Source organism: Anabrus simplex, chromosome 4 (assembly GCF_040414725.1).
Source record: "Anabrus simplex isolate iqAnaSimp1 chromosome 4, ASM4041472v1, whole genome shotgun sequence".
In the NCBI taxonomy this organism is placed as follows: domain Eukaryota; kingdom Metazoa; phylum Arthropoda; class Insecta; order Orthoptera; family Tettigoniidae; genus Anabrus; species Anabrus simplex.
The window spans coordinates 299,109,286-299,133,368 of record NC_090268.1 but is presented as its reverse complement, the minus strand read 5'-3'; the positions used below and the strand labels follow the sequence as shown (position 1 = coordinate 299,133,368).

Sequence of the window (24,083 nt, the reverse complement as noted above, 5' to 3'; positions counted from 1 at the left end):
ATAATTGAAAACAGGGCCTACTCATCGTTACCTTGGTCTCTTATGTTTCACTTTACCTCCATGGCCGAGTGCATTGCTCCTCATTGTTCATATTACCCATACGTACAGCTCCACACATAGGGTTCATTCCTTAGTACTCATATTCTCATTGAGAGCACCCTTCTGTATTTACGAGCATTCATTCTTGCTATTTTGATTGTTATTACTTATATCTTATGAATATGGTCTCCCTAGTCCACCCAGATTTCACTCCTATACAACAGAGACGCTCTGAAAACTGAGTGGTATGAAGGCAATTTTATCAGAGGGCTTGCTTGATTTTTACTGAATACCGCTGATCGCAGTTGCACTACCTTTGCTACTACATGTTTTGTCCCAACACTTTCCTCTTCAAATTCAGATAACACACCACAATACCAACCACCACAGAAACACGCAGTAGTGATTGCATCCTACCACATAGAGTTGGCGTCAGGGAGGGCATCCGGGCGTAAAACACGACCAAAACCACATGTTCTACACAGTTCGAGCCCGCGACCTACCGGGGGCACAGAGCTAGTTGCGGGTTTCCTATTTTCTTTGCTATTACTTATATCTTATGAATAAGGTTTCCCGAGTCCACCCGCTAATAAGCAATCTCCAAGTAGTGCGTATATTTTGAATTATATTGAATGTTTCTTAACTCTTTCTTGCTGCTCGTTCACTGACATGCTAACAAGGGCAGCTTACAGTGTGACTAACACCACAGCTGTCGACCTTTCGCAAGTTAATCTACATAAATAGAATATCATTATTGATTAATATTTCTCTCAAATGGGCTTTATTTTTCCGGATTTTGATGTTTTAATTTTCTGACGTGCACTTACGTAGTGCACTGTTATCACCATTATTTGTCTTCTTCGGAGGCCTGGGTTCGATTCCAGGTATAACAGTAGATTTGAAATTGACACGAGAGCTAAGACGTTGTTAAAAATGTTCATGCAGCCCATCTCTACTAGGGGTGTGCGTGAAAAGAGCTGCACTACCTCGACGAATGTGAAGACAGGAGTTTATTTTACTAATTTTCAAACACCTGATATAAGTCTTCATGTAAGGTCTACAAAAATATGTGAAATGGACAGCAAGTGGTTGACGGGTTGACAAGTGAGGCTGTAAGTTTCAGAAAGAGGAGAAGTCCTCTAGTTTTAATTACTGTGTTGATGAGATGACAGTAATCATGCGGATCAATATAAGTAGCTAGGTGTTAATATAAAGAAAGATCTTCATTAGCGTAATCACATAAACGGGATTGTAAATAGGGCGTTACATATCTCTTCATATGGTTACGAGGGAATTCAGGGTTATATAAAGAATGTAAATGAGATGGCTTATAAGTCACTGGTAAGACCCCAATTCTTCTTCCGCTTCTTACGCATCTGTGGGGTCGCGGCCTCGAACTGTGTAGCACATGTATATTTCATCGTGTTTTACGCCCGGATGCCCTTCCTGGCGCCAACCCTATGTGGTGGGATGTAATCACTAGTGCGTGTTTCTGCGGTGGTTGGTATTGCGGTATGTTGTCTGAATTTGAAGAGGAGAGTGTTGGGACAAACACAAACATCCAGTCCCCAAGCTAGAAGAATGAATCAGACATGATTAAAATTATCGACCCGGTCGGGAATCGAACCCGGGAGCCTGTGAACCGAAGGTTTCAATGCTGACCATCCATCCGAGGAGTCGACACTGGTAAGCCCCCAAGTAGTCACTACTATTAAGTCTTCGTTCTGTCCCTGAAGGGGGCGGTGGGCCTCCCAGTTCAAGGAGATTTGATACGGTGAACGAGACGTTCGAAGAAGATGAGGGAGTTGGCGGCCGTGGCCTATACTAGGAACTCTCCCGGCATTCGCCTTAGTGCAGGAAATTTGAAAACCACGGCAAACCATTCTCAGGACAGCCGACGATGGGGAGAATCCTCTCACCTTCTCCCGAATGCGGGGGCGTAGACCCACGGTAGAGTGCTCCTCTGCTCGTTTGGTCGGCCGGAATGCAGAGCTGCCGGGCCACGGAAAAGACAAGGACACTTACAGGCTGAAAGCTACTCTGTACCCGCCGACGCCCCAGTTAAAGTATAGTTCTAGTGTATAGGATCCTCACCACGATGACTTGATACGAGAACAACCGGAGGAAAGCAGCACGAGTTGTTCCGGGTGACTTCCGAGAAAAGAGTAGTGCTACGAACATGTTGAAAACCTTTGGGCTGAGAAGACTTGGGAGTAAAGAGACGAGTTGCTCGACTAAGCGGAATGTTTCGAGCTGTCAGTAGAGAGACGACTTGGAATTACATTCTTTGACGAATACGCTTCAGTGGGGATTTTAAGAGTAGAAAAGATGATTAAATGAAGATAGCGTTGAAATTCAAGAGACCGAGCGAGTTGCCCGTGCGGTTAGGGGCGTGCGACAGTGAGCTTGGATCCGGGAGATAGTAGGTTCGAACCCCACTGTCGGCAGCCCTGAAAATGGTTTTCCGTGTTTTCCCATTTTCACGCCAGGCAAATGCTGTGGGCTATACCCTAATGAAAGCCACGGCCACTTCCTTCCCACTCCTAGGTCTTTCCTCTCCCACGTTGCCATAAGACCTATCTGTGTCACTGCGACGTAAAGCAAATAGCAAAAAAGTTTTAAAAAAGGAAGAAATTCAAGAGGACAAACAAGGACAAATATTTGTTTATAGGACGAGGAATTATGGATTGGAATAATTTATCAAAGGAGATGTTTAAGAAATTTCCAACTAACTTGAACTAATTTAATACCAGACCAGGTAAATAACTGTTAGGGTATCTGCCACCTGGGCGACAGTCCTAAATACAGATCAATGGTGACTGATAGACCAGCATTCAGGGAAGTGTTGTCCTAGCATACTGTTCAAGGCTATGGATCCGTAATATAAGGTGCACTGGTTCGAGTCTCCATCAAGCCATGTTAACATGGATATGTCCTTTGACTTGAGAAACTATCTGGAATAATATCATATCCATGCTTCTTCGCGTATCAGAGGAACATCGTTAATATTTTTATTGACTTATGGAAAGGAAATTTTGACTTCGGATTATTCAATAAGTCCGCCTCTGTGGTGTAGTGGTTAGCGTGATTAGCTGCCACCCCCGGAGGCCCGGGTTCGATTCCCGGCTCTGCCACGAAATTTGAAAAGTGGTACTAGGGCTGGAACGGGGTCCACTCAGCCTCGGGAGGTCAACTGAGTAGAGGTGGGTTCGTTTCCCACCTCAGCCATCCTGGAAGTGGTTTTCCGTGGTTTCCCACTTCTCCTCCAGGCGAAAACCGGGATGGTACCTAACTTAAGGCCACGGCCGCTTCCTTCCCTCTTCCTTACCTATCCCTTCCAATCTTCCCATCCCTCCACAAGGCCCCTGTTCAGCATAGCAGGTGAGGCTGCCTGGGCGAGGTACTGGTCATACTCCCCAGTTGTATCCCCCGACCAAGAGTCTGAAGCTCCAGTACACTGCTCATGAGGCGGTAGAGGTGGGATCCCTCGCTAAGTCCGAGGGAAAAACCGAACCTGGAGGGTAAACAGATGATGATGATGATGATGATGATGATTGTTCAATACCCATGTCCCCGTTACAACAGAATGAATTTACATAGAGGTTGAAATGGGGAATAATGAATATCTGTAGTGGTCCGGCCCCGCGGAGTAGGGGGAAACGCGTCCGCCTGTCGCCCGGCGGCCCCGGGGTTCGATTCCCAGCCGGGTCAGGGTTGTTTAATTGTAATGATTAATATCCTTTGCCTGGGGCCTGGGTATTTGTGTCGTCGTTAATGTTCCTTTCCTCACAGACAACACTCCACAGTTCCGCCATTCCAATAACACGCAGGTTCATACAATATATTGTCAGTAGGAGCAAAAGATCCACAACGGTCGACGCCCCGAACAAATAGCATTTAAAAAAAATACCTACAGTGAATGTTACTCCATTTGACATTCACAAAGATTCGTCACATTCGTTACATTTTGTCCCATACTATTTGATTCTCTTCAGTGTGGCAGGAAACATCTCCTAGGACACATAATATGTTCTCAATACTACTTCCTTAAATTTGATATGGTTGACTTTCCAAATTCTCTATTTTGAGCCACGTTATCACCTTGGTAGGTAACACATTGTCACCTAATAATAGGAATAAAGTTCACACGTAATTACTATTTCAACAAATGCAATCAAAAAACGAATAATTTACCCTCTACAGATATAATTCTCTGTTTTGTCCCTAGATACATCAATCGTAACGAGTTAAAATGCACCCTCAGTGGGTGAGTACATGAGAATGCATCCACGATACATGCTGCCGGTCTTTAGCGGCAACTAAGAGGGAAATCCCCTAGTGGCTCCCAATCCTGAAGAAGCACGAGGACCAAGCGAGTTGGCCGTGCGGTTAGGGTCGCGCAGCTGTGAGCTTGCATTCGGTAGATAGTGGGTTCGAACCAGACTATCGGCAGCCCTGAATATGGTTTTCTGTGGTTTCCCTTTTTCACACCAGGCTGTACATTAAATAATGTCACAGCCAATTTATACCCACTCCTAACCCTTTCCTATGCCATCTTCGCCCTATCGGTGTCGGTGCGATGTGAAACAAATTGTACGAGAACCACGGTCCTAGCTGAGTCTGAAAATACTTCCATTTATTTCAGCCAGGCTCCTCACTTTCATTATTCTATTTCGGTTCGGTTTCCCATATCCAGTCATAAACTAAGCATCTAGGTGCAGGCTCCCACGAATTCAAAGACCTGCTTGAGCTCCTAGGAGTGGTGGATTCCTGTGAACAGTTACCAGCTGGGGTAGTGTCTAGAGATGGGGAGATTCTGAACGAGTGATTCAAAATGAACGAATCATTGCACTGAACGATTGAATCATGATTCAGTGAACGAAATGAATCGACTCGTTTGTGAATCGAAATCTGAATCAAGAGATGGTAGCCGCAACTCGTTCCTTGGTTCCTCGTTCGTTCTGATTCATATCGCCAAATCGGGCATCCACCATTTTTGAATCAATGACTACTTGTGAAGAACGACTCTGTTATTTTTTATTTAACCTGAACTAAAAGTCCGGTCCACAAGTCAAATACTCCTAACCTAACCTTACAGGGAAAAAATATTTTTTTAAATAAGAAATTATCACGTAGTTTCAAGTCACACACTTCTCGGAACTTTAATATACACTCAACTTCCAGCTCGTTGCGAAATGTTAGGTTAAGTTTACCTCAAGGTTCCCGTTCACGTTCTTGTTCTCTGAACTAACGTGTGAAACATGGCCACAAACATGTTCATATCTACTATAAATTTCAAATTCGATTCTCGTATAGTTTCGAATGGTAGCTACTTAAGTTTGGAAGAGATTATTCAGACAGTTGTGTAGCATTTTTCGACTGTAACCTCTAAAAGAGGATAGTACTCTTGTTAAAATGCTGTCAATTATTATTATTATTATTATTATTATTATTATTATTATTATCATTATTATTATTATTATTATTATTATAACTTGAACATTTCACTTCTTGTAACCTGTAAACATGTAAAGCAGTAGCAGTTATAAAGAACATAACGGAATGGTTCATCTGAGTCCATGGTTTCGGTTTCGGCTCTCCGTCACGTGGTATTGGAATGAACGAATTAAATGAACGAATCAAATGAACGAGTCATTTTAGTGAATCGGTTCAAATGAATCGGTTCTTCTAAAAGAATTAGATTCCCCATCTCTAGTAGTGTCTTCTTTCTGACGACTTGTCCATGATAAGCTCACCGGACAAAAAAAAAAAAAAAATAGTCACCTTAGTGCGCAGGCCCAGATGGATCGTTAAGCCTGTACAGATGGCGCAGCGAACGAGTCCCGTGCTCAACCGCACGCGCACTACCTCTGCGTGAGCATAATCTATATCTATCTATCTAGGTATTCTGCCTTATGGCAGGTCTTGTCATGGGATGAACCTCTTCCACTGTTGCCTGTCCTGCGCCAAGTTCTTCATGTCCGAATATTTATTTCCTTGGATATTGTCCAACATTTGATTTTTTTTTCCCTTCCTCTTCCTCGTTTGCCTTTCACCATTCCATCTACTCCTTCTTTCAGTAAACAGTCCCTCCTCAAATAATGTCCGATCCAGTTCATTTTTCTCCTTCTAATGGTTTGTAATATACTTCGTTCTTCTCCAACTCTTCGTAATACCTCCTCATTCCTTACCCGGTCTTCCCATTTCACTCGTTCTATTCTCCTCTATACCTACATCTCTAGTGCCTCGAATCTTCTCTCATCTTTCTTTCCCAATGTCCAAGTCTCTGCGCCATACAGCGCTATGCTCCAAATGTAACACTTAGCAAGTCTTTTCCTCAAATCTTTGTTTAGTGGTCCACGAAATAATTTTGATTTTTTCCTAAAGCCTTCTTTTGCTATGGCAATTCTTTTCTTAATTTCTGTTGTGCAATACATATCATTTCTGATCATACTTCCCAAATACTTGAAGTTACTGACTTGCTCTATTTCTTCTCCTCCTGTACTAATATGACAACTTCTACCTTTTCCTCCAATTATCATACTTTTGGTCTTCTTCTTATTAATTCTCATTCCATATTCTTCTAGTTTCATGTTGAGTTTATCTAACATTTGTATCATTTCACGTTCGCTTTCTCCCATCACAACCATATCATCTGCAAATCTTATACATTCTACTCTCCTACCTCCAACACAATCTCCATAAGGCGTACGCAAACATGGGTAAAGGATGTGACACGGTGGCAAAAAGCGGCAATCACGTTTGGCGGTGCCCATGGCCATACGACGCGTGAAGTTGCTGGACGTGTTGGTGTTTCGCAGCGGACTGTTCACCATGTCTACAAGCAGAGGTGTGCTACACGTGGCCACGAAATACGACGTCAGAATATTGTGGTCGGTAAAATATCGTGACTGAGAGGGACCGAAGACGTGTTTCACGGCTTGTGAATCAAAATTCCGACAGGAATTGCTACGGTCAGTGAATGAAGGTCCATCCCAACCTGTTAGCGAGAGAACGTTGCGACGGGAACTGCATGCAATGGACATTTGGAGTCGGTCACCTCGCAAAAGGCCATTGCTCACACAGGCACATAAAGTTGCGCGTCTTCAATGGGCTAGAATGCATCGAACGTGCTGATTGGCTGAACGTAGTGTGGTCTGACGAATCACGGTTTTGCCTGTATTCGAATGACGTACGTCGTCGAGTTCACCGAAGGCCACATTAAGCATTTCATCCTGGATGTGTGCAAGGTCAGGTTCAAGCCAGAGGTGGGTCTGTGATGTTTCGGTGGTGTTTTTCATATCATGGATTGAGCCCGCTCACTCAGGTGACTATTAACATGAATCAGCATGTATCTTTAAACATTCTGTATGATCAAGTGTTGCCTTTCAGTCAACATCTGGATGATGAGTATGCTATTGATACCCCGATTTTTTAAGATGATAACAGCAATTTTCACCGGGCTGGACGCATATGTGACTGGTTTTATGAACACTTCTCCACCATATTACATCTCGATTGGCCTGCAAAATCACCTGACTTGAACCCTATTGCAACTCCGTGAGAAATGTTGGAACAGCGAGTGGGCTGGACGCATATATGACTGGTTTTATGAACACTTCTCCACCATATTACATCTCGATTGGCCTGCAAAATCACCTGACTTGAACCCTATTGAAACTCTGTGAGAAATGTTGGAACAGCGGGTAAAACGCCGATATTAGCATAGCCGCAATTTGATGGAGCTGCGCGATCAAATCTTCAGCGAGTGGCTTAACCTGGATGTGACGTACCTGCACAATCTTGTGGACTCACTTCCTAACCGGATCCAGGAGGTTATCAAGTCCAGAAGCGGAGTTACACCGTATTAAATAATGTTCGTAATGATTTCTCCAGGGTGACTAATTTTTTTGTCCGGTGAGCTTACTTGGGTGTTAATCAAAGAATGGTTCGGGTGGTTCTTTCCTGGTAACAAAACTGTGGTTTTAAGCCTCGCAGCTGAATAATAGACCGCTTCACAGAAGAACAGACGCTGTTATCTGAAGATAGTTCATCCACTTTATCCACCGTCGGGGCTTGGTTGTCCTCATCCGATTTCAGATACCGTTCACCATCGTCACCATAACCCTAGCCAGGTGCCGTTACATGGTTTCTTAGGGGGTTGTTACCCCTCTGTCACTCACCCTTTGTCCTTTCGTGTGACAGGCAGAGCCTGGCTTTCGAAATACTGGGACCAGGTTGGTGGGATTATTATTATTGAAAATGAAAACCTACAACCTGTTTTCCAGTCATTGACCGGGTCAGCGATGAAATAAATGAAACATATATAGGCTGTTATTACAATGGGGTCGCCACTCCCAAGGTGATTTATTAATGAGTGATAAATGCTATGAAATGGTAATGGAGAGTGTTGCTGGAATGAAAGATGACAGGGAAAACCGGAGTACCCGGAGGAAAACCTGTCCCGCCTCCACTTTGTCCAGCACAAATCTCACATGGAGTAACCGGGATTTGAACCACGGTATCCAGCGGTGAGAAGCCGACGCGCTGCCGTCTGAGCCACGGAGGCTTCGATTATTATTATTATTATTATTATTATTATTATTATTATTATTATTATTATTATTATTATTGATGCTTTCACGGCTCGTAATTTTAGACGTGATAGAAACCTTTTTGGGCTTTTACTATGTCAAGAAGATAAGGTGAAATTCTTTACATACGCTAAATAAATACGTGTGGGGTGGTTTCACTAATTTTATTGAAGACATCGTTTTCATTTTACTTCAACACTTCCTGCTGCTTTCCTTGTTCTGATTCCAGTCACTTTATTTATCTGCTGTGGAATCAGATGTGTCAGCCCATTAAGTAGGTTTTCCGTTATATTGACTGGACTACATGGTGATTCCTATAGAACCCAGCTCACAATTTATGTGTGTGTAAATATTTTTTTTACAATTATTTACGTCGCACCGACATAGTTAGGTCTTACGATGATGATGGGATAGGAAAGGCCTAAAGTGGGAAGGAAGCGACCGTGGCCTTAAGTAAGGTACAGCCGCAGCATTTGCCTGCTGTGGAAATGGGAAACCACGGAAAACCACCTTCAGGGCTGCTGAAAGTGGGGTTCGAACTCTATCTCCCGGATGCAAGCTCACAGCTGCGCGTCTCTGACCGCACAGCCAACTCGCCCGGTGTAAATAAAAGTATAATGTGACCTGTACACTTCAAACTTTTTCTCTGATACTTTGTTTTTATCTCGGAATAGGCTAAAAAATTAGAAAGCAGGTTCAGCTATTTTTTTTTCCTTTTTGTTATATTACGGGAAAATGGCTTAACAGAACTTAGAGTAAATTCAGGGATACCAACATTGCGCACCAGGCTACAGGATATACTGTATTATTTGATTAGTACAGTGTTGCGTAGCAATATTAAGTAGACAAAACAAACAAAAACATATTTATTCATTAATCGAAAAACTGTACAAAATTATTAAGTGTACATTCACCACGTGGTTAAGTTATCTCGCTCAGCGTGTGTGGATTATGTTTCCATAAAAATACAAGCGGTTCACAGTTTCCGAAGTGAAAAACCTATTAGCCGAAACTGTGTCGAATAGTGGTACTGACTGAGTTCAGCGAAGTCACTGAAACACTTACAAGGAAACATCGGCAATGGGTTAGTCGCCGATCGCGATGAAACTTGGAAAACACATTGAGGTACACGTAAAAATGATGTCGGCATCAATTTTGGGTGCAAACATTCATTAGAGCGTTAACTACGGGGCCTAAAAGTTGCGACATTTCAAATTCCGCGCGATCAGCGATGAATATTGCTGGCTAATACTAAGCTGGCACACTGCATACTTGGAGACACGCCTCTGCACCTCCACCCCTCCACGCTCCTATTGGTTCGGCACCGCAGCCGGCAAGCGCGGGGAGAAGGGAAACGTGCGGTGGCGAACCAATAGGAGCGTGGAGGGGTGGAGGTGCAGAGGCGTGTCTCCAAGTACGCAGTGTCCCAGCTTAGCATTGGCCAGCAGGTATTCATCGCTGATCACGCGGAGTTTGAAATGTCGCAACTTTTAGGCCCCGTAGTTAACGCCCTAATAAATGTTGGCACCCAAAATTGATGCCGACATCGTTTTTACGTGTACCTCCATGTGTTCTCCAAGTTTCATCGCGATCGGCGACTTACCCATTCCCGATGTTCCCTTGTTAGTGGAATAAATCATTAAAAAAACCCTGACTGTTAACAGTTTTGATTAATAAAGTAGAATATTATTACCATGCACTGCCAAAATTATAGTGAATGGATATGTTAAATTTATATTTGACTTTCAAGGAACCCCTGAAGCCCGTCTGTGGAGCTCAGGTTAAGAAATTCCTGTTCTAGATCTTGAAAGAGTTGTACCAGCAAGAGAATGGAACAGAATAGTGACTCTGTTCCAACGTAGTCAATTACTTTCGTCTTATTCGTCAATATCAAAGATTTACATACAGTAAATAGGTTATTAACGAAAGGAATTCATTAATATGTGTCAGTTGATGCTTCTTGAAATTAACCATAATAGAGTAGTAGTGGTAATTATTGTTTTTAGAAGAAGTAACCTGACCTAACCATCCCTTATTATGACTACTCAAAGGAGAAAAAATGGAAGGAGTCTGAAACTTCGAAAATGAAGGAATCGGCCAAATGAAGGACAGGGACACGAAGGACGTGAAAAGGAAAGACTCCGTAGACCTCGCAACCCTAATACCTTCAGGGTCTAACCGCAATGAAGGATAACTCAAACTCCTCCATATTATGTTAAACGTAACATGTTATTTACGATTTCATGTGTTATTAAAAGTTGGGAAATTTATTGTAGCTGTTTCGATTATATGAGACAAATGTGTGTCGACGTTTGGGTCGGTGAAAGCCGTAATACCACCTGCACATGACGGAGGCAGCGGTCTGAATAATTGAAAATAGTTACATATATTTACATACATGCGATGTATAATAGGTTCTTTCCAACACGCAGTTTGCTGTCAGTAAGATACATGGACGCATCCATACACCGCTTTATACGCATGCGCTGACTTCGTATTGGTTCCGGGATTGATACACGATTGGGTTGTGTTGGAATGGATTCTCGTTCATGAACTTCAAGGAATAGGAGCAACGCAATCCAATGAATGCTGAAATATCAAAGATGGAGTACTTCACGTGTAAAGTGGAATGCCGACATTTTCTCATACTGCCCACATTGTCTTTAATGATGTTCACTTCTTTCATATCGATTTGTAATAGGCCTATCTTGAGCAACTCCTCGGCTAATGCGGAAATGCTCGAAAAACTTATTTTCATTATAATGAGGAACACTTTCTTCAGAAAAATACATCGTATTTAAATTATATTTTGTTTCACCTGCTTTTGTTCCTTTATAAACTATAGGCCTAATGTAAACAATACATAAATAACTAAAGAAAGATATTTAATTACCGTTCCCTAATTAATTTTCATTTCTTTTTCTTTTTACGAAAAGTAGTACCTCCTCTTCTTCATTGGATGAAGATTGTAAAAAATCGTCGTCACTATCCGACCTCAGTAACCAAACAGCTGATTAAGGAACTCCAAAGAAATCAGCGTACAGCAGGAGGCAACGTACAGTGTTTCTGCGCATGTCACAGAAATGTACGGCTCAGTACATGCTTTAGACTGCGGACTAGTTCCAACCGCCAGGGATCGATGCAAAGAGTTTGTTGGAACGCCTGGCTGCAGTACACGGACGAGTACATGAACGCAAATTTGACTGTGTTGGAAAGGATTTTTCGTATTGCGCATGCGCAAGGAGACCATGTACTGGTACAGGGACAGTGTTGGAAAGAACCTAATATATCATTTGAGCGTTATTCATCATCGACATGAATGAGAAAATGGCGCTAGATATTATAAAATGAACATATGTTGAGGATGGACTGCCAGAGGAGAGTATTTCACTACCTAAATCACCAATTCCCTGATGATAAACAATAGGAAATGAAATGAAATGTCGTATGGCTTTTAGTGCCGGGATATCCCAGGACGGGTTCGGCTCGCCAGGTGCAGGTCTTTCTATTTGACTCCCGTAGGCGACCTGCGCGTCGTGATGAGGATGAAATGATGATGAAGACAACACACACACCCAGCCCCCGTGCGGTAGGAATTAACCAATTAAGGTTAAAATCCACGACCCGGCCAGGAATCGAACCAGGGACCCTCTGAACCGAAGGCCAGTATGCTGACCGTTCAGCCAACGAGTCGGACATAAACAATATAATATGAGATAAACTCAGTTTTTGGTTCTTACGGCATTACTTCTTCGAGTTATATATTCTTAAGTTCTCTTACGAAATAGTAGGATTAGCTGAAGCTCTCATTCTGCTCTAAAGTCAGACCCAATTCTATGCTTCACGGTTAACAATAATACAAGACAGAGACATGTTAGCGTTGAATAAGTCGCTTACTGTGCAGTCCGCATTCATGTTACATAAGAAGGCAAGGATTTTGTGTTCTGGTAGGGAACAACGAAACACGGATTCATAGGGGCGGTGCGCGTCCGAAAGGATTCCGGAGGCGATAAAGCGCACCGACTTTTTGGATGGTCGCCACGAGTGACAGCCGGGAGGGGCCATCACCGCTATATAAGCTTCCTGCGTTAGGCCAATCAAGCAACATCCCCTCATCGTATTTGATGATGTCCTCGGGGTGACAGCCCAGAGGTTTAGTCCCTCGGAGATATCAGCAAATAAGAACTTGGTATGGTGCGCGTCCGAGAGTATTTCAGGATTGACAAAGCGCACCAATTTTTTGCATGGTCGCCGTCAATACAAGATTTTGCTCTATTAGTCAGTTAGGTTAAACTGGACGAATTCTCTTCAGTTGATTTTAAATAAAATAGATATTAGTGGAGTGGTTATGTCTCCATATTCCATTTTTTGTTGTTGTTGTGAGACTACAACAGAGTCCCGTTTGTACTGTATGTGGCAGGGAATTCCGCAGGCGGATAGTAGCGCGGATGAATGAATCGAGCGATGAGCTGGGAAACTTAGCAGGGAGTTGGCTAATGACCTTGTTTGGTGATTATTTCTGGAGGACAGGTACTAAAGGTCTGCTCTCAAATAACCAGGAGTTTCACTCCGAACTACACTATGAATAAGCGACACGGGGTGCAGATTCCGTCCCTTCTCTAAATATAGCCAAGACAGCTGATTGAGACAGGGTGAGATATGACAACGTGTTGGTTCTTTTAAGAGACAGCGGATGTATGTGTTGTATGCGCGCTGTAATTTGATACTGAGTGTGCTGTTCAAACTGTTGCATATAACGTCCCCGTAGTCAAAAATGGGTAGAATTAAACTTTGTATTAGTAATTCCTTTGGTTTAACTGGTAGAAAATACCTTAAGCTGCTAAGTGAGTGAAGTGTGAAGAAAGTTCGCCGGCAGATATTTGTTGCGTGCTCAGACAAAGTTTTCAGTGATTCGTCCAAGAATCTTCACGGAGTCTTTTAAAGCTATTTCCGTTCCCTGAAATGTGATCGGAGAAATGTTTGTTCTCTCCAATTTATTATGGTTATTTTTGGATCCTACAATGACGGCTTGTGATTTTGATGGGTCAACTTTAAGTGAATTATTAACAGTCTGGTCTCGAATTCTGTTGAGTCTTCGTTCTCATTATTTATGACCAGGTAAATATTATGTATGTATGTATGTATGTATGTATGTATGTATGTATGTATGTACAGAAAGTCCGTTAACATTTAACGAGGCAGTACTTCGAGGAATATTGGAGGTAGAGAACTAGTATGGTAATCGACACACACGATTGGGGTTTTATTGACACCGAAATGAAGTACGCAAAATGACCAACATGTCAGGTACGGATGGCAACAATGCTTGACATGACATGGAGTTTTCCTGACACCAACAGCGAGTGCACAAACAGGCCAACAGATGGCGCTGGACAACAACACGTCAGTGATGTCGCATGAGAGCCGTGTACGGTACAAAAGGAGCTGTAGTGAGAGAGCAAGCCCACCAGGACCAAAACCTATTGCAAAAACTCTTACTAGCACTACTAACCAAGTTTACGACTCCCTCCACAAACGAAGTTAGCACAGCCCTATCCGACCCCCTCCCCCGCTGGTAGCCAAGAAAAACTCCGTCACAAGCCAAGATAACTTTATAGCCCCTGCCCATCTCCCAGTCCCTTCCCCTAATTACTGCATGCCCAATCGAATCCAGACCATCCAACCTCCGATATCAAGGTCTTACACCCTAACCTCGTTAAAAACTGCCAATACTACAACGTAAACCAAAACCTAACTTAATGAACATACCTAAATCAGGTCGATCAACGTCAATCAATCCTAATCTCACCCCCACCACAATACCAAAAATACTACCAAAAGTCAACGCTCTACGAACTCCATGTCAAAGTGAAATTAGGGAATTTCAATCACCGTACCCCAGCCGCGAGGCTCAGAGGGCGTCAGATGCGCCTGCAATTACGCCATGTTGACGTTAGTGAAGCTCTATTTAAATTATTTAGTGTCAATAAAACCCCATGCCATGCCAATCATGTGTGTCAGTTATTACCTTTCTACCTCTAATATTCCGTGAAGTATTGCCTCGCCAAATGTTAGTGCTTACTCGCTAGGCTGTCAGACTGTAGGTTTCATAATGCCAGAGTAGAGGGCGGGGTGTGTTACAGTCAGTGCCGGCTCGTGACCAAATTTTCAGGTGGTTCACAACAACATTTATGTTCACGTCTCAGATATACTAAAGTGGAATGCAAAGACGTACAAAATCACTTACTTAAATCATTTCACTAAACGTTCCTTGTACGAGTACTTCTCTACTCATAACATGGTAGAACCGCTATGACCGAGGATACTTTTTTCTGAGACTAAATTGTGAGTATAAAAGAAGATTAAAGTTACGACTGCCAGTCTGAGTCGCTCAGGCTCAGGCTTTGGCTAAGACTGAGGCTCTGGCTTTCTGGTCCCGTTATTACGAACACCTGTTCAGAATTACCTTCTGGCGAAATCTTCCGGCGATGTAATGCAACAGTAACTTCTGGGCCAGACAGTAACAGGGGAGGTGGCGGAACCCTGTGGTCAGCTGTATTACTATCTCTGGTTTGAGTGTGGTTGTAGACGGAAAGGCACATTCCTTACCGTGCTCCTCGCTTATGGAGATATCTGTGCATAAACCGTGACGTCATCTCCATGCGCATGCGTATAGTCTTAAGGCTGGTAGCAAAATATCCAGTGTGTTCCCTGGCATTGTCAGCCGAAACGAACAGCTGTCAGTCAAATACAGTAGTGACAATACGCGACACTTACGGATTTCGCCTTGATAAAATGGGAGACAATTCGACGGTGGCGCTCCTAGTGACTTGACCTGAACAAATCGCGCTAAATTCAAATATCAATGGAAATGTATATACGGAAATGGATAAATAAATTACGTCCAGAAAGAAAGTGGTATTGAGATATTAACTTCGAAGTTGCTAAAGCAATTCTGGATAAATGAATGAAGAATTATTTAAAAGGTTATTATTCAAAGACTGAAATTAGACATATAAACAAGATATGAAATGGGCTGCTGTGAAATGGCTTGATCTTTCATTTATGCATTACTTTTTTAGCTTTAGCATTCCTGTCTGAACTTTTACGGTTGGATTTGTCTTTTTTCTCATTTAAAAATCATTGTGTGATCACACTAAGACACTTGTCAATAAAAATATCGGCACATTCCTTACACACATGATGCAATGAATTAACATTTAAAAGCTGGACAATTTTCCTCTTAACATGAAGCCTACTAACAGAAAGAAAATCTATAAAATTTCGGCTTTAATCTGAGAAGAGGGATAAAAGAAAGAAAAGTATGAAAATGTTGTCGATAGTGATGCTTTGAGGAATATTTATAAAAGTAATATACCATTGGCTGTATAGTCGAGGATTTTTAAAGTCGCTGGCCTGGAAATGATCTGAACAGATCTTATAATTCTTATATAAGCGTAACGTCCATTCTTTCTTGTACACCTTATCCAAATCACTTCTGTGACATTTCAAACCCCACAGATCACACCTACAACAACACATCGGTATTGAAGGTTAACTGCTGCACTGTACAATAAAATATGCGTAGTACATTTTATGCCAGTTAAAATATGGGTCGAGCAGGTCAGAAGATTATGAAGTACTATAAAAATCTCTTTGTCAGTGGAAGAATATATATGCAAACACAATATTACTTACATGATCTTGTCACGAGGGAACCTGAAGAACGACCGCGCATTTTTCTCTACTTCGTAATTACTGCAGCCAAACACAGCACATACCTTTCCCCTCATGTTGAGAGTAGATATCAAGGAATGACGCACGCTACTATTTAATTATGTCAACTCACTGAAAACGCATAAATAACAGCAAAAACTTCACACAAAAATACACGTGCTCTTATGAGAGAATCAGTCCTGTTCAGGTCTATCCGCTAGAGTGAGCTCCAATAGCTGTCCCTCGATATCTCGCTCAGTGTCGCGTATTGTCTCTACTGTATTTGTGTCAGTGTAACGGAGCTTCGATATAAGTCGAATGCTATCGATCGATTGACGAAATCAGGTCGAGAAAAGGAAACAATTTTGAATTACCGGTATCCATGAATGCGTGAATATGCGTTAGGACAGGGTGAGAGGCCACCGCCACTGGTTGCGGTTACACCGTCTATCAGACCAAGGATATATATTTGTGTTGCTGTAGTGCTTTACAGAGAAGGTGAGGTGGGTGCGGCCGTGGCCTATAAAGGAACTGTCCCGGCATTCGCCTTAGTGCAGGAGAATGGAAAACCACGGAAAACTATTCTCAGGAGAACCAACCCCTCCGCCTCCCGAATGTAGAGCCGCAAGACTAGCCAAAGCTAGCCGCTGTTAAGCCGAAAACTACTGTACTCGGTGTTGGTGGAGTGCGTCTACAAAGGAGACTATTGCGTTGTCAGCAGTTCTGTTCCTCTCAACGTCAATGTCCCCTAGTGTCTACCGAACATGCTTCTCGATCGGAGATGCTCTTTGTTTTACCAAAGATTTACAACGCTACTGAGCTATATATTATACTTATTATCCACGTACAAGCTGTAAAATTAGTGTCCAGACTATAAGCGGGTCAACAGCCGCCTTGCACCGCGCACTGCACTTTCAGCCCGTCATCGCTGCAGTAATTTATAGAAGCCTGGGTCATAAAAAGTGCACTAAGTCCTAAAATATTGGGCGTGTTTGCATTATTCCTCATGACTATGTGCTTCATAAAATGTTCCGGAGGACAGTTGAAGGGCATGCGTTGACCTCATCGTTCATTGAACCTGATGATTGAAGATAATAGACTTCAGCATTTTGAAACTAAGAAATTAGCATATTAAAAATTCTAAAAACATTCTAGAATTTACATTCAGAATTTTGTCGCGTTCTTGTTTTGTTTTCTTCATTTTACGATGGAAGTAATATTTTGGAATGAAGAACTGGATGTCTAAATATCAGCGTATTAACTGTTGGATTTTCTAGATTATTCTGTTAGAGTCCAAAAATAACGGAAGCCGATGTACAATTATGAACATTAACAAACACGTAAACTATTATTATTATTATTATTATTATTATTATTATTATTATTATTATTATTATTATTATTATTATTATTATTATTATTATTATTATTATTTCCAATACATTATATTGGCGAAATATCCCGAAGGGTTCAAACCCCACTGTCGGCAGCCTTGAAGATGGTTTTCTGTGGTTTCCCATTTTTAGATCAGGCAAATGCTCGGGCTGTAACCTTAAGTCTACGGCCACTTCCTTTCCACTCCTATGCCTTTTCTATCTATCCCATCGTCGCCATAAGACCTATCTGTGTCGATGCGACGTAAAGCAACTTGTAAAAACAGAAAAAAATGCCTCTGTGATATATTTGACTGTCTATTAAACGTCAAATACAATTACTTTTATAGCATTTGACCACATTTCGCATTTATCGCGATTGCGAAATCTACTATCTCATCAGATGACTTAAATTTAAGAATGTAAAAGTTTTGTTTCGGAGTATTCGCAATTTATTATAAGAATGTGACTACACTAGGTTAATAATAATAATAATAATAATAATAATAATAATAATAATAATAATAATAATAATAATAATAATAATAGTTTTTTACGCCACACATTAATGAGTTTTCCCTGCTGCGTGGCACACAGGACTTGAATGGCGGAAAGGACAGTGCTCGTCTTTCAAGCTCATACAATCGCTGCGCCTGGTGGTTTTATGGAAGATAATAATGTTATTGATTTGTTATTCACTTTGCGTCCCACTAAGTATTTCTTTTACCGTTGTCGGAGACGCTGAAATGCCGGAAATTCATACCGCAGGATTTTTTTAAGGTGGTAGTAAATCTACGGACACGAGGCTGACGTATTTGAGCACTTCAAATACCACCGGACTGAGCCAAGATCGAACCCCTCAAGTTGGGCTCAAAATACCAGTGCTCTACTGCCTGAGCTACTCAACCTGGCTTTTGTGAAAAAATAATCGGTCATATTTGAATTTATTATTATTATTATTATTATTATTATTATTATTATTATTATTATTGTACCGGAGGTACAGCTACTCCGTACATTTAAACTGAGCGCCTTTTAGAAGGCCATCTGCAATGTGAACCCTGAACTGTGTATCAAAAGAAGTTTCGAACTTCATCTCCAGATGTCTCTACTGTCGATTTCTGTGCCCCCTCTGGCGGGAGGATGGAAAATTAATTTTCAAAGAAATTTGTAGTTTCTAGTTTTACATAACAGCAATATTTGTAGATTGTTTTCATGTTCTAAGGCTACTAGCACTGCTATCACTTCCTTCTTCGTTAAATTATCAACCAATCAGAAATTTTCTATATTCATTGAATTAGTCAATCAGAGCTGAGGGTGTGTACAGGGCTTCAGCCTAGAGAGTTCTGGAGCCTTCCCCTCCACTATAAAAGCTGGGACCTTTTGGGCCATGTTGTCTTTTCCATCGCTCCAGTCAAGAGGTTGAGAGTGCGTACGTAGTGGAGGCAGGGTCAAAGCCTTGCCCGTCATCGGAAGGCCCACCAGTTCAAGGTAATGGCAGACACTTTTTAAGTATGTGGGAGCTTCAGATAGCTGACTTGAGGGGAAGGTTTCAAAATACATTTTTAATGTAAATTTATAAAGTTTAATTTCATCTTCTGAATTTAAATTTTCAAGCAAGTCGTAGGTCTTTATCCAAGTCCCTCCGAGGCAATATGATACTTACGGAATATGAAGTGTTCACCCCCTTTTAATTCCCATCCAACTTTGTATTGGGGTGACTATGATTTTGTAAAACTTTAACAATCGATCTTTTCTTTTGGAACTTAATATTTTTCTCCATCTAGTCACCCTCTGTAGTATAGGCATAGCCTCTGAACTTAGGGCCATCAGCCCAGATAGGATTTTGAATGTTTCAAAGTGTATTTCCAAAGTAGTGCAAGTGTTTGCCCCCTAGCATTTTGTTTACGGCCGACATCTTGAACCTTTTCTGTTTGATCACTAAGCCATGTAGAATGGGCACTTATTGCCTCTGTTAAATTTTAACTATTCATAGTCAAGTCTAAATCAGACTAACGAGCGGGTAAGACAGTAAACTATTTTGTAATGACCTAAAGTAAAATTTGTTGTGCCTTGGAGAGGCTAGATTGTAATAAGTTTGGGAGCGCATTCTCCTGCAGTATTGATTGAAGGGAGCAATGGTGCTCTTTTGAATACTGTAAATTTGGAGCTACAAGCTTTTTCAACTAATTATTGTGTACCTGAACTTAGATCTTTCTTCTTATTTGAGTGGACGAGCTTCTGATTTACTGTTGTTGTTTACCAAATTTTAAATTCAGAAAAAAAGGAAAGAAATAATATTTTCAATTTTAGTGTTTTAAAGTATGCTTCGATCTTTTCTCTGTCCACCGATTCACTTCCGCACCTTCTTACACCTCTACAACCTACCAAAACACGGTAACTATTATTATTATTATTATTATTATTATTATTATTATTATTATTATTATTATTATTATTATTATTATTATTATGTCCGACTCGTTGGCTGAATGGTCAGCGTACTGGCCTTCGGTTCAGAGCGTCCCGGGTTCGATTCCCGGCCGGGTCGGGGATTTTAACCTTAATTGGTTAATTCCATTGGCCCGGGGGCTGGGTGTTTGTGCTGTCCCCAACATCCCTGCAACTCACACACCACACAAAACACTATCCTCCACCACAATAACACGCAGTTACCTACAAATGGCAGATGCCGCCTACCCTCATCGGAGGGTCTGCCTTACAAGGGCTGCACTCGGCTAGAAATAGCCACACGAAATTATTATTATTATTATTATTATTATTATTATTATTATTATTATTATTATTAGTCATTTATTCAATGTCCCTTCAGTATATACTAAAGAAGCCACAACATACAGCAATGAATGTTCTCCCTTTTGTACTGTTGTGACTGTACACCAATGACGTTAAGTAACAAACATCAATATTGAAGAAACATTATCTACTCATCTTTTACGAACTACGTGTATTAGTAAGTTAGAATTCGGGCTTTAGATTATGTGAGGATACCATTGTTTAATACTCTCTACTTTTCTCAAATGTTTAAGGTACATAAATCACCTGAAAATTCTGTATTGTGTGTTTCAGAGACATGGATGAGCGCTGTTATATTATCGTAACGGCAGTGATGATGCTTTGCCTGCATTCTTCACATTGTTCGTCGACCAACAGCCGACCACATATCATATTCATTATGGCTGATGATCTGGTAAGTTCATGTCTATTGATTCATTTTTGTTTCTGCATTCGTAAACATTAAAAGTTACAACTCTTTTTTTCATAGTAGGAACCAAAGTATATTTCAATTTGTTGCGTAATTTATTTAAATTCCCTTCTTTAATATCTCCTCTCTGTCAAGGTGTACTTCCTCTTAAAAAATAATCACCACCACCAACTCTCTGTCAGTTTCATGAAACTACGGGGGTCGAGTCGTAAGTCATGGCAACTATTCTTTTTATCTCGCCAACAGGAGAAAACACGTAAAATCTGAGATATGCATTTGGAAATATAGGGCATGCACTTATGCATAGTGCCTGAAGACAAATTCTGAATTCAGGAGATTATCGTAGGAAAGTGACAGAACACAGGCCATTGGTAAAGGGTATGGACAGCAAATACACAAGACTACGTACAAAGGACATGTCTCCACTGGTTAAAGATCTTCGAAATAATCACCCAAGGTTTCCACTGTGCGTTGCCAGCGGTAGGGCAGGCGCTGAATACCATTCGCTGCATGTGTATCGCTAACGTGTGACAGCTCTCTCAGAAATGCTGTTACGATGTCCTCTTTGTTAGCATCCACCTCGCCACTGTTCTATAGAGCATGGCATGCACACCTAATGCTTCCCGCGGCACTGCATGGCATTGGCGTGCGTTTCTGCCGCGGAGAACTGCTATTTTAATATACGATCGTTGCTCCTGCTTGTTGACTTCCATTTTGTGACGCACTCACACACTGAACTTTGGGGCATGCTTAGACCCACACTGTTGTTTACATACACCATCTGGTGGCATTATACGCAAGTACATACCGTACGTTTCCAAATGCATATCTTAGATTTTCCGTGCTGTCTCCTGCTCGCGAGAAAAAAAAAAATAGTTGCCATGACTCGACCTACGTAGTTTCTGAATAATCGATTTTAATGTCTAAATATTACATTCCGATGTCATTTTGAATATATAACTGTTATTTAAGAATAATTTCAACAAATATATACAGGATGTAACAAAGATACCGGTAAAAATTTCAAGAGCGGGTTATTTATACGTAGAGAATGCAGATAGGTTATATTATCAACCTGGGTGCAGAACTGCCTAGTCTCAGAATTACCTTACTTTCACGTATGATCATAGTGAATTCAAATATTTTTCTTTCCTAGTCTTTTCTCAATCATCTTGGGATTGCACTGATAATTATTAAGGTCAGTTTTACGGTAGGATGCCCTTCCTGACGCCAGCCCTATGTGAAGGGCTGTATTTACTATTTCACATTTCTGTAGTGGTTGTTGTGAGATGTTTGTATGTAGACGTGTATTGAGATAATCTCAAAACCAGCCAGTCCTTGAAACGGATGAATTAACTTTACGTAGTTAAAATCCTAGGTCCAACCGGGAATCGATCCCTGCACCCCCTGAACCGAAGGACAGTACGCTTATCTTTCAGCCAAGGAGCTGGACTGTATATTCAAAAATGGTTATTTTATAGAATAGATGCACTTTATCATTCTTTAAATCCAATATTCAAAATGTCTACCCTCTGTTTGTATACAGGCCCCGGTTCGTCGCCTTTTCAATTTCTGAACAAGCTCCAATATTCTTCACGGAGTTCTTGTTGTCTGACAAGACTTCAGAATTCACTCCCAGGGGGCTTATATAGCGCTATTCAGTTCAGCCAAGGTAGACTCTGACCCAGGCAAGGAACGTATAGAAGACACTATGTTTATGCTATACAAACTGTTAACTCAGAAATTAAGCATTTCCGGGCTGATATTGTTATACACTGTTTCTTTCGTACATATGAGGAATCAGTTCCTGAATTTTGGACCGTGTTTTCATTACACTCTGTGTATCATATTCATTTGTACTTAAAAAATGGGAGTCAAAGGGTAGCGATGTATAGTGTTGGCTATTAACATGAAAGTAGGTAAGAAATTGTGGCACCACCAGGAATTTTAGAAACTTGGTGACTATCCAAGATACCCTAAAAAATCGGAAATTCTTAACACTCCGCAACGGGGCCGAGGTGACGGAGGGAAGTTTCTAAATCAGAGCTCAGAAGCACAATATCACCACTATGGAGGCGATTAAAATTTTCGACGTAGAATATATATATCTACAAGATGTAGCAATAAGGTAGGCAAATTTTCAGGGCATATTCCTCGCACGTAGAAGAAGAGAATACAGTCGAAGCTCGATATCTTGAACCTACATTACTCGAATTTTCAGTATCTCGAAGTAATTTAAATTTCCCGACAGTTTGTCCTATTCTTCACGTAATGTCTATTACTCGAAATTCGGTCACATGAATTTCTCGATTTCTCCAAACAAAGATTTCCTTCCTTGAAGCAAAAAATACTATGTAACTCGAATTTTGTGCAACATTAACTGTGCAATACGGCATTCGTTGCTTGTGTGTGAGAAACAGTTAAGAAGTAAAGAAAGGGTTAGAGTGATGCTGGGAGCTAATATGACGGGAAAACTCTTTCTTACATGAAATGTTCAAAATGCCATCCGTTCAATCAATCAATCAACCAGCCAATCAATCAATCAATCAATCAATCAATCAATGAACTCCATTTAGGGCTGTCGGCCAGGTGGCAGATAACTTATCAGTGGTTTTCCTAGCCTTTCCTCAATTTTCCCTCCAGAATTCGAGCTTTATATTTATATTATGATCTTACTTAATTTTAAAAGCTCAACTCAATCTCTGGTTAGACGATTTCAGTATATGGGACCCACACCAGGACTACTTGATACGAGAACTGGAAAAGATTCAAATAAAAGCAGCAGCGTTGTGAGAATGTTGCAAACATTGGGATGGGAAGACTTAGGAGTAAGGAGATGAGCTGCTCGACTAAGCGGTATGTTCCGAGTTGTCAGTGGGGAGATGGTGTGGAATGATATTTGTAGACGAATGAGCTTGAGCGGAGCTCTTGAAAGTAGGAAAGATCAAAATATGAAGATGAAGTTGAAAACCAAGAGGACAAATTGGGGCAAATATTAAGTTTGTACGAAGAGGGATTAGGGAATAGAATAATTTATCAACAGAAATGTTCCATAAAAAGTATTTTGAAATAATTTAAGAAAATATGTTGATGATGTTTGTTGTTTAAAGGGGCCTAACAGCTAGGTCATCGGTC

General features: G+C 41.2%; 1 protein-coding gene across 2 annotated transcripts in view; it reads left to right on the top strand.

Moving 5' to 3' along the window:
* Positions 1 to 24,083, top strand: part of LOC136871908 (arylsulfatase B) — a 347,013-nt gene that overhangs the window by 246,984 nt on the left and 75,946 nt on the right. For both annotated transcript variants that reach the window (XM_067145620.2, XM_067145622.2), the window contains exon 4: positions 20,813 to 20,933. In XM_067145620.2, coding sequence (XP_067001721.2) covers positions 20,817 to 20,933 — 117 coding nt within the window. In that variant the 5' untranslated portion in view covers positions 20,813 to 20,816. The remainder of the gene's footprint in view (positions 1 to 20,812; positions 20,934 to 24,083) is intronic.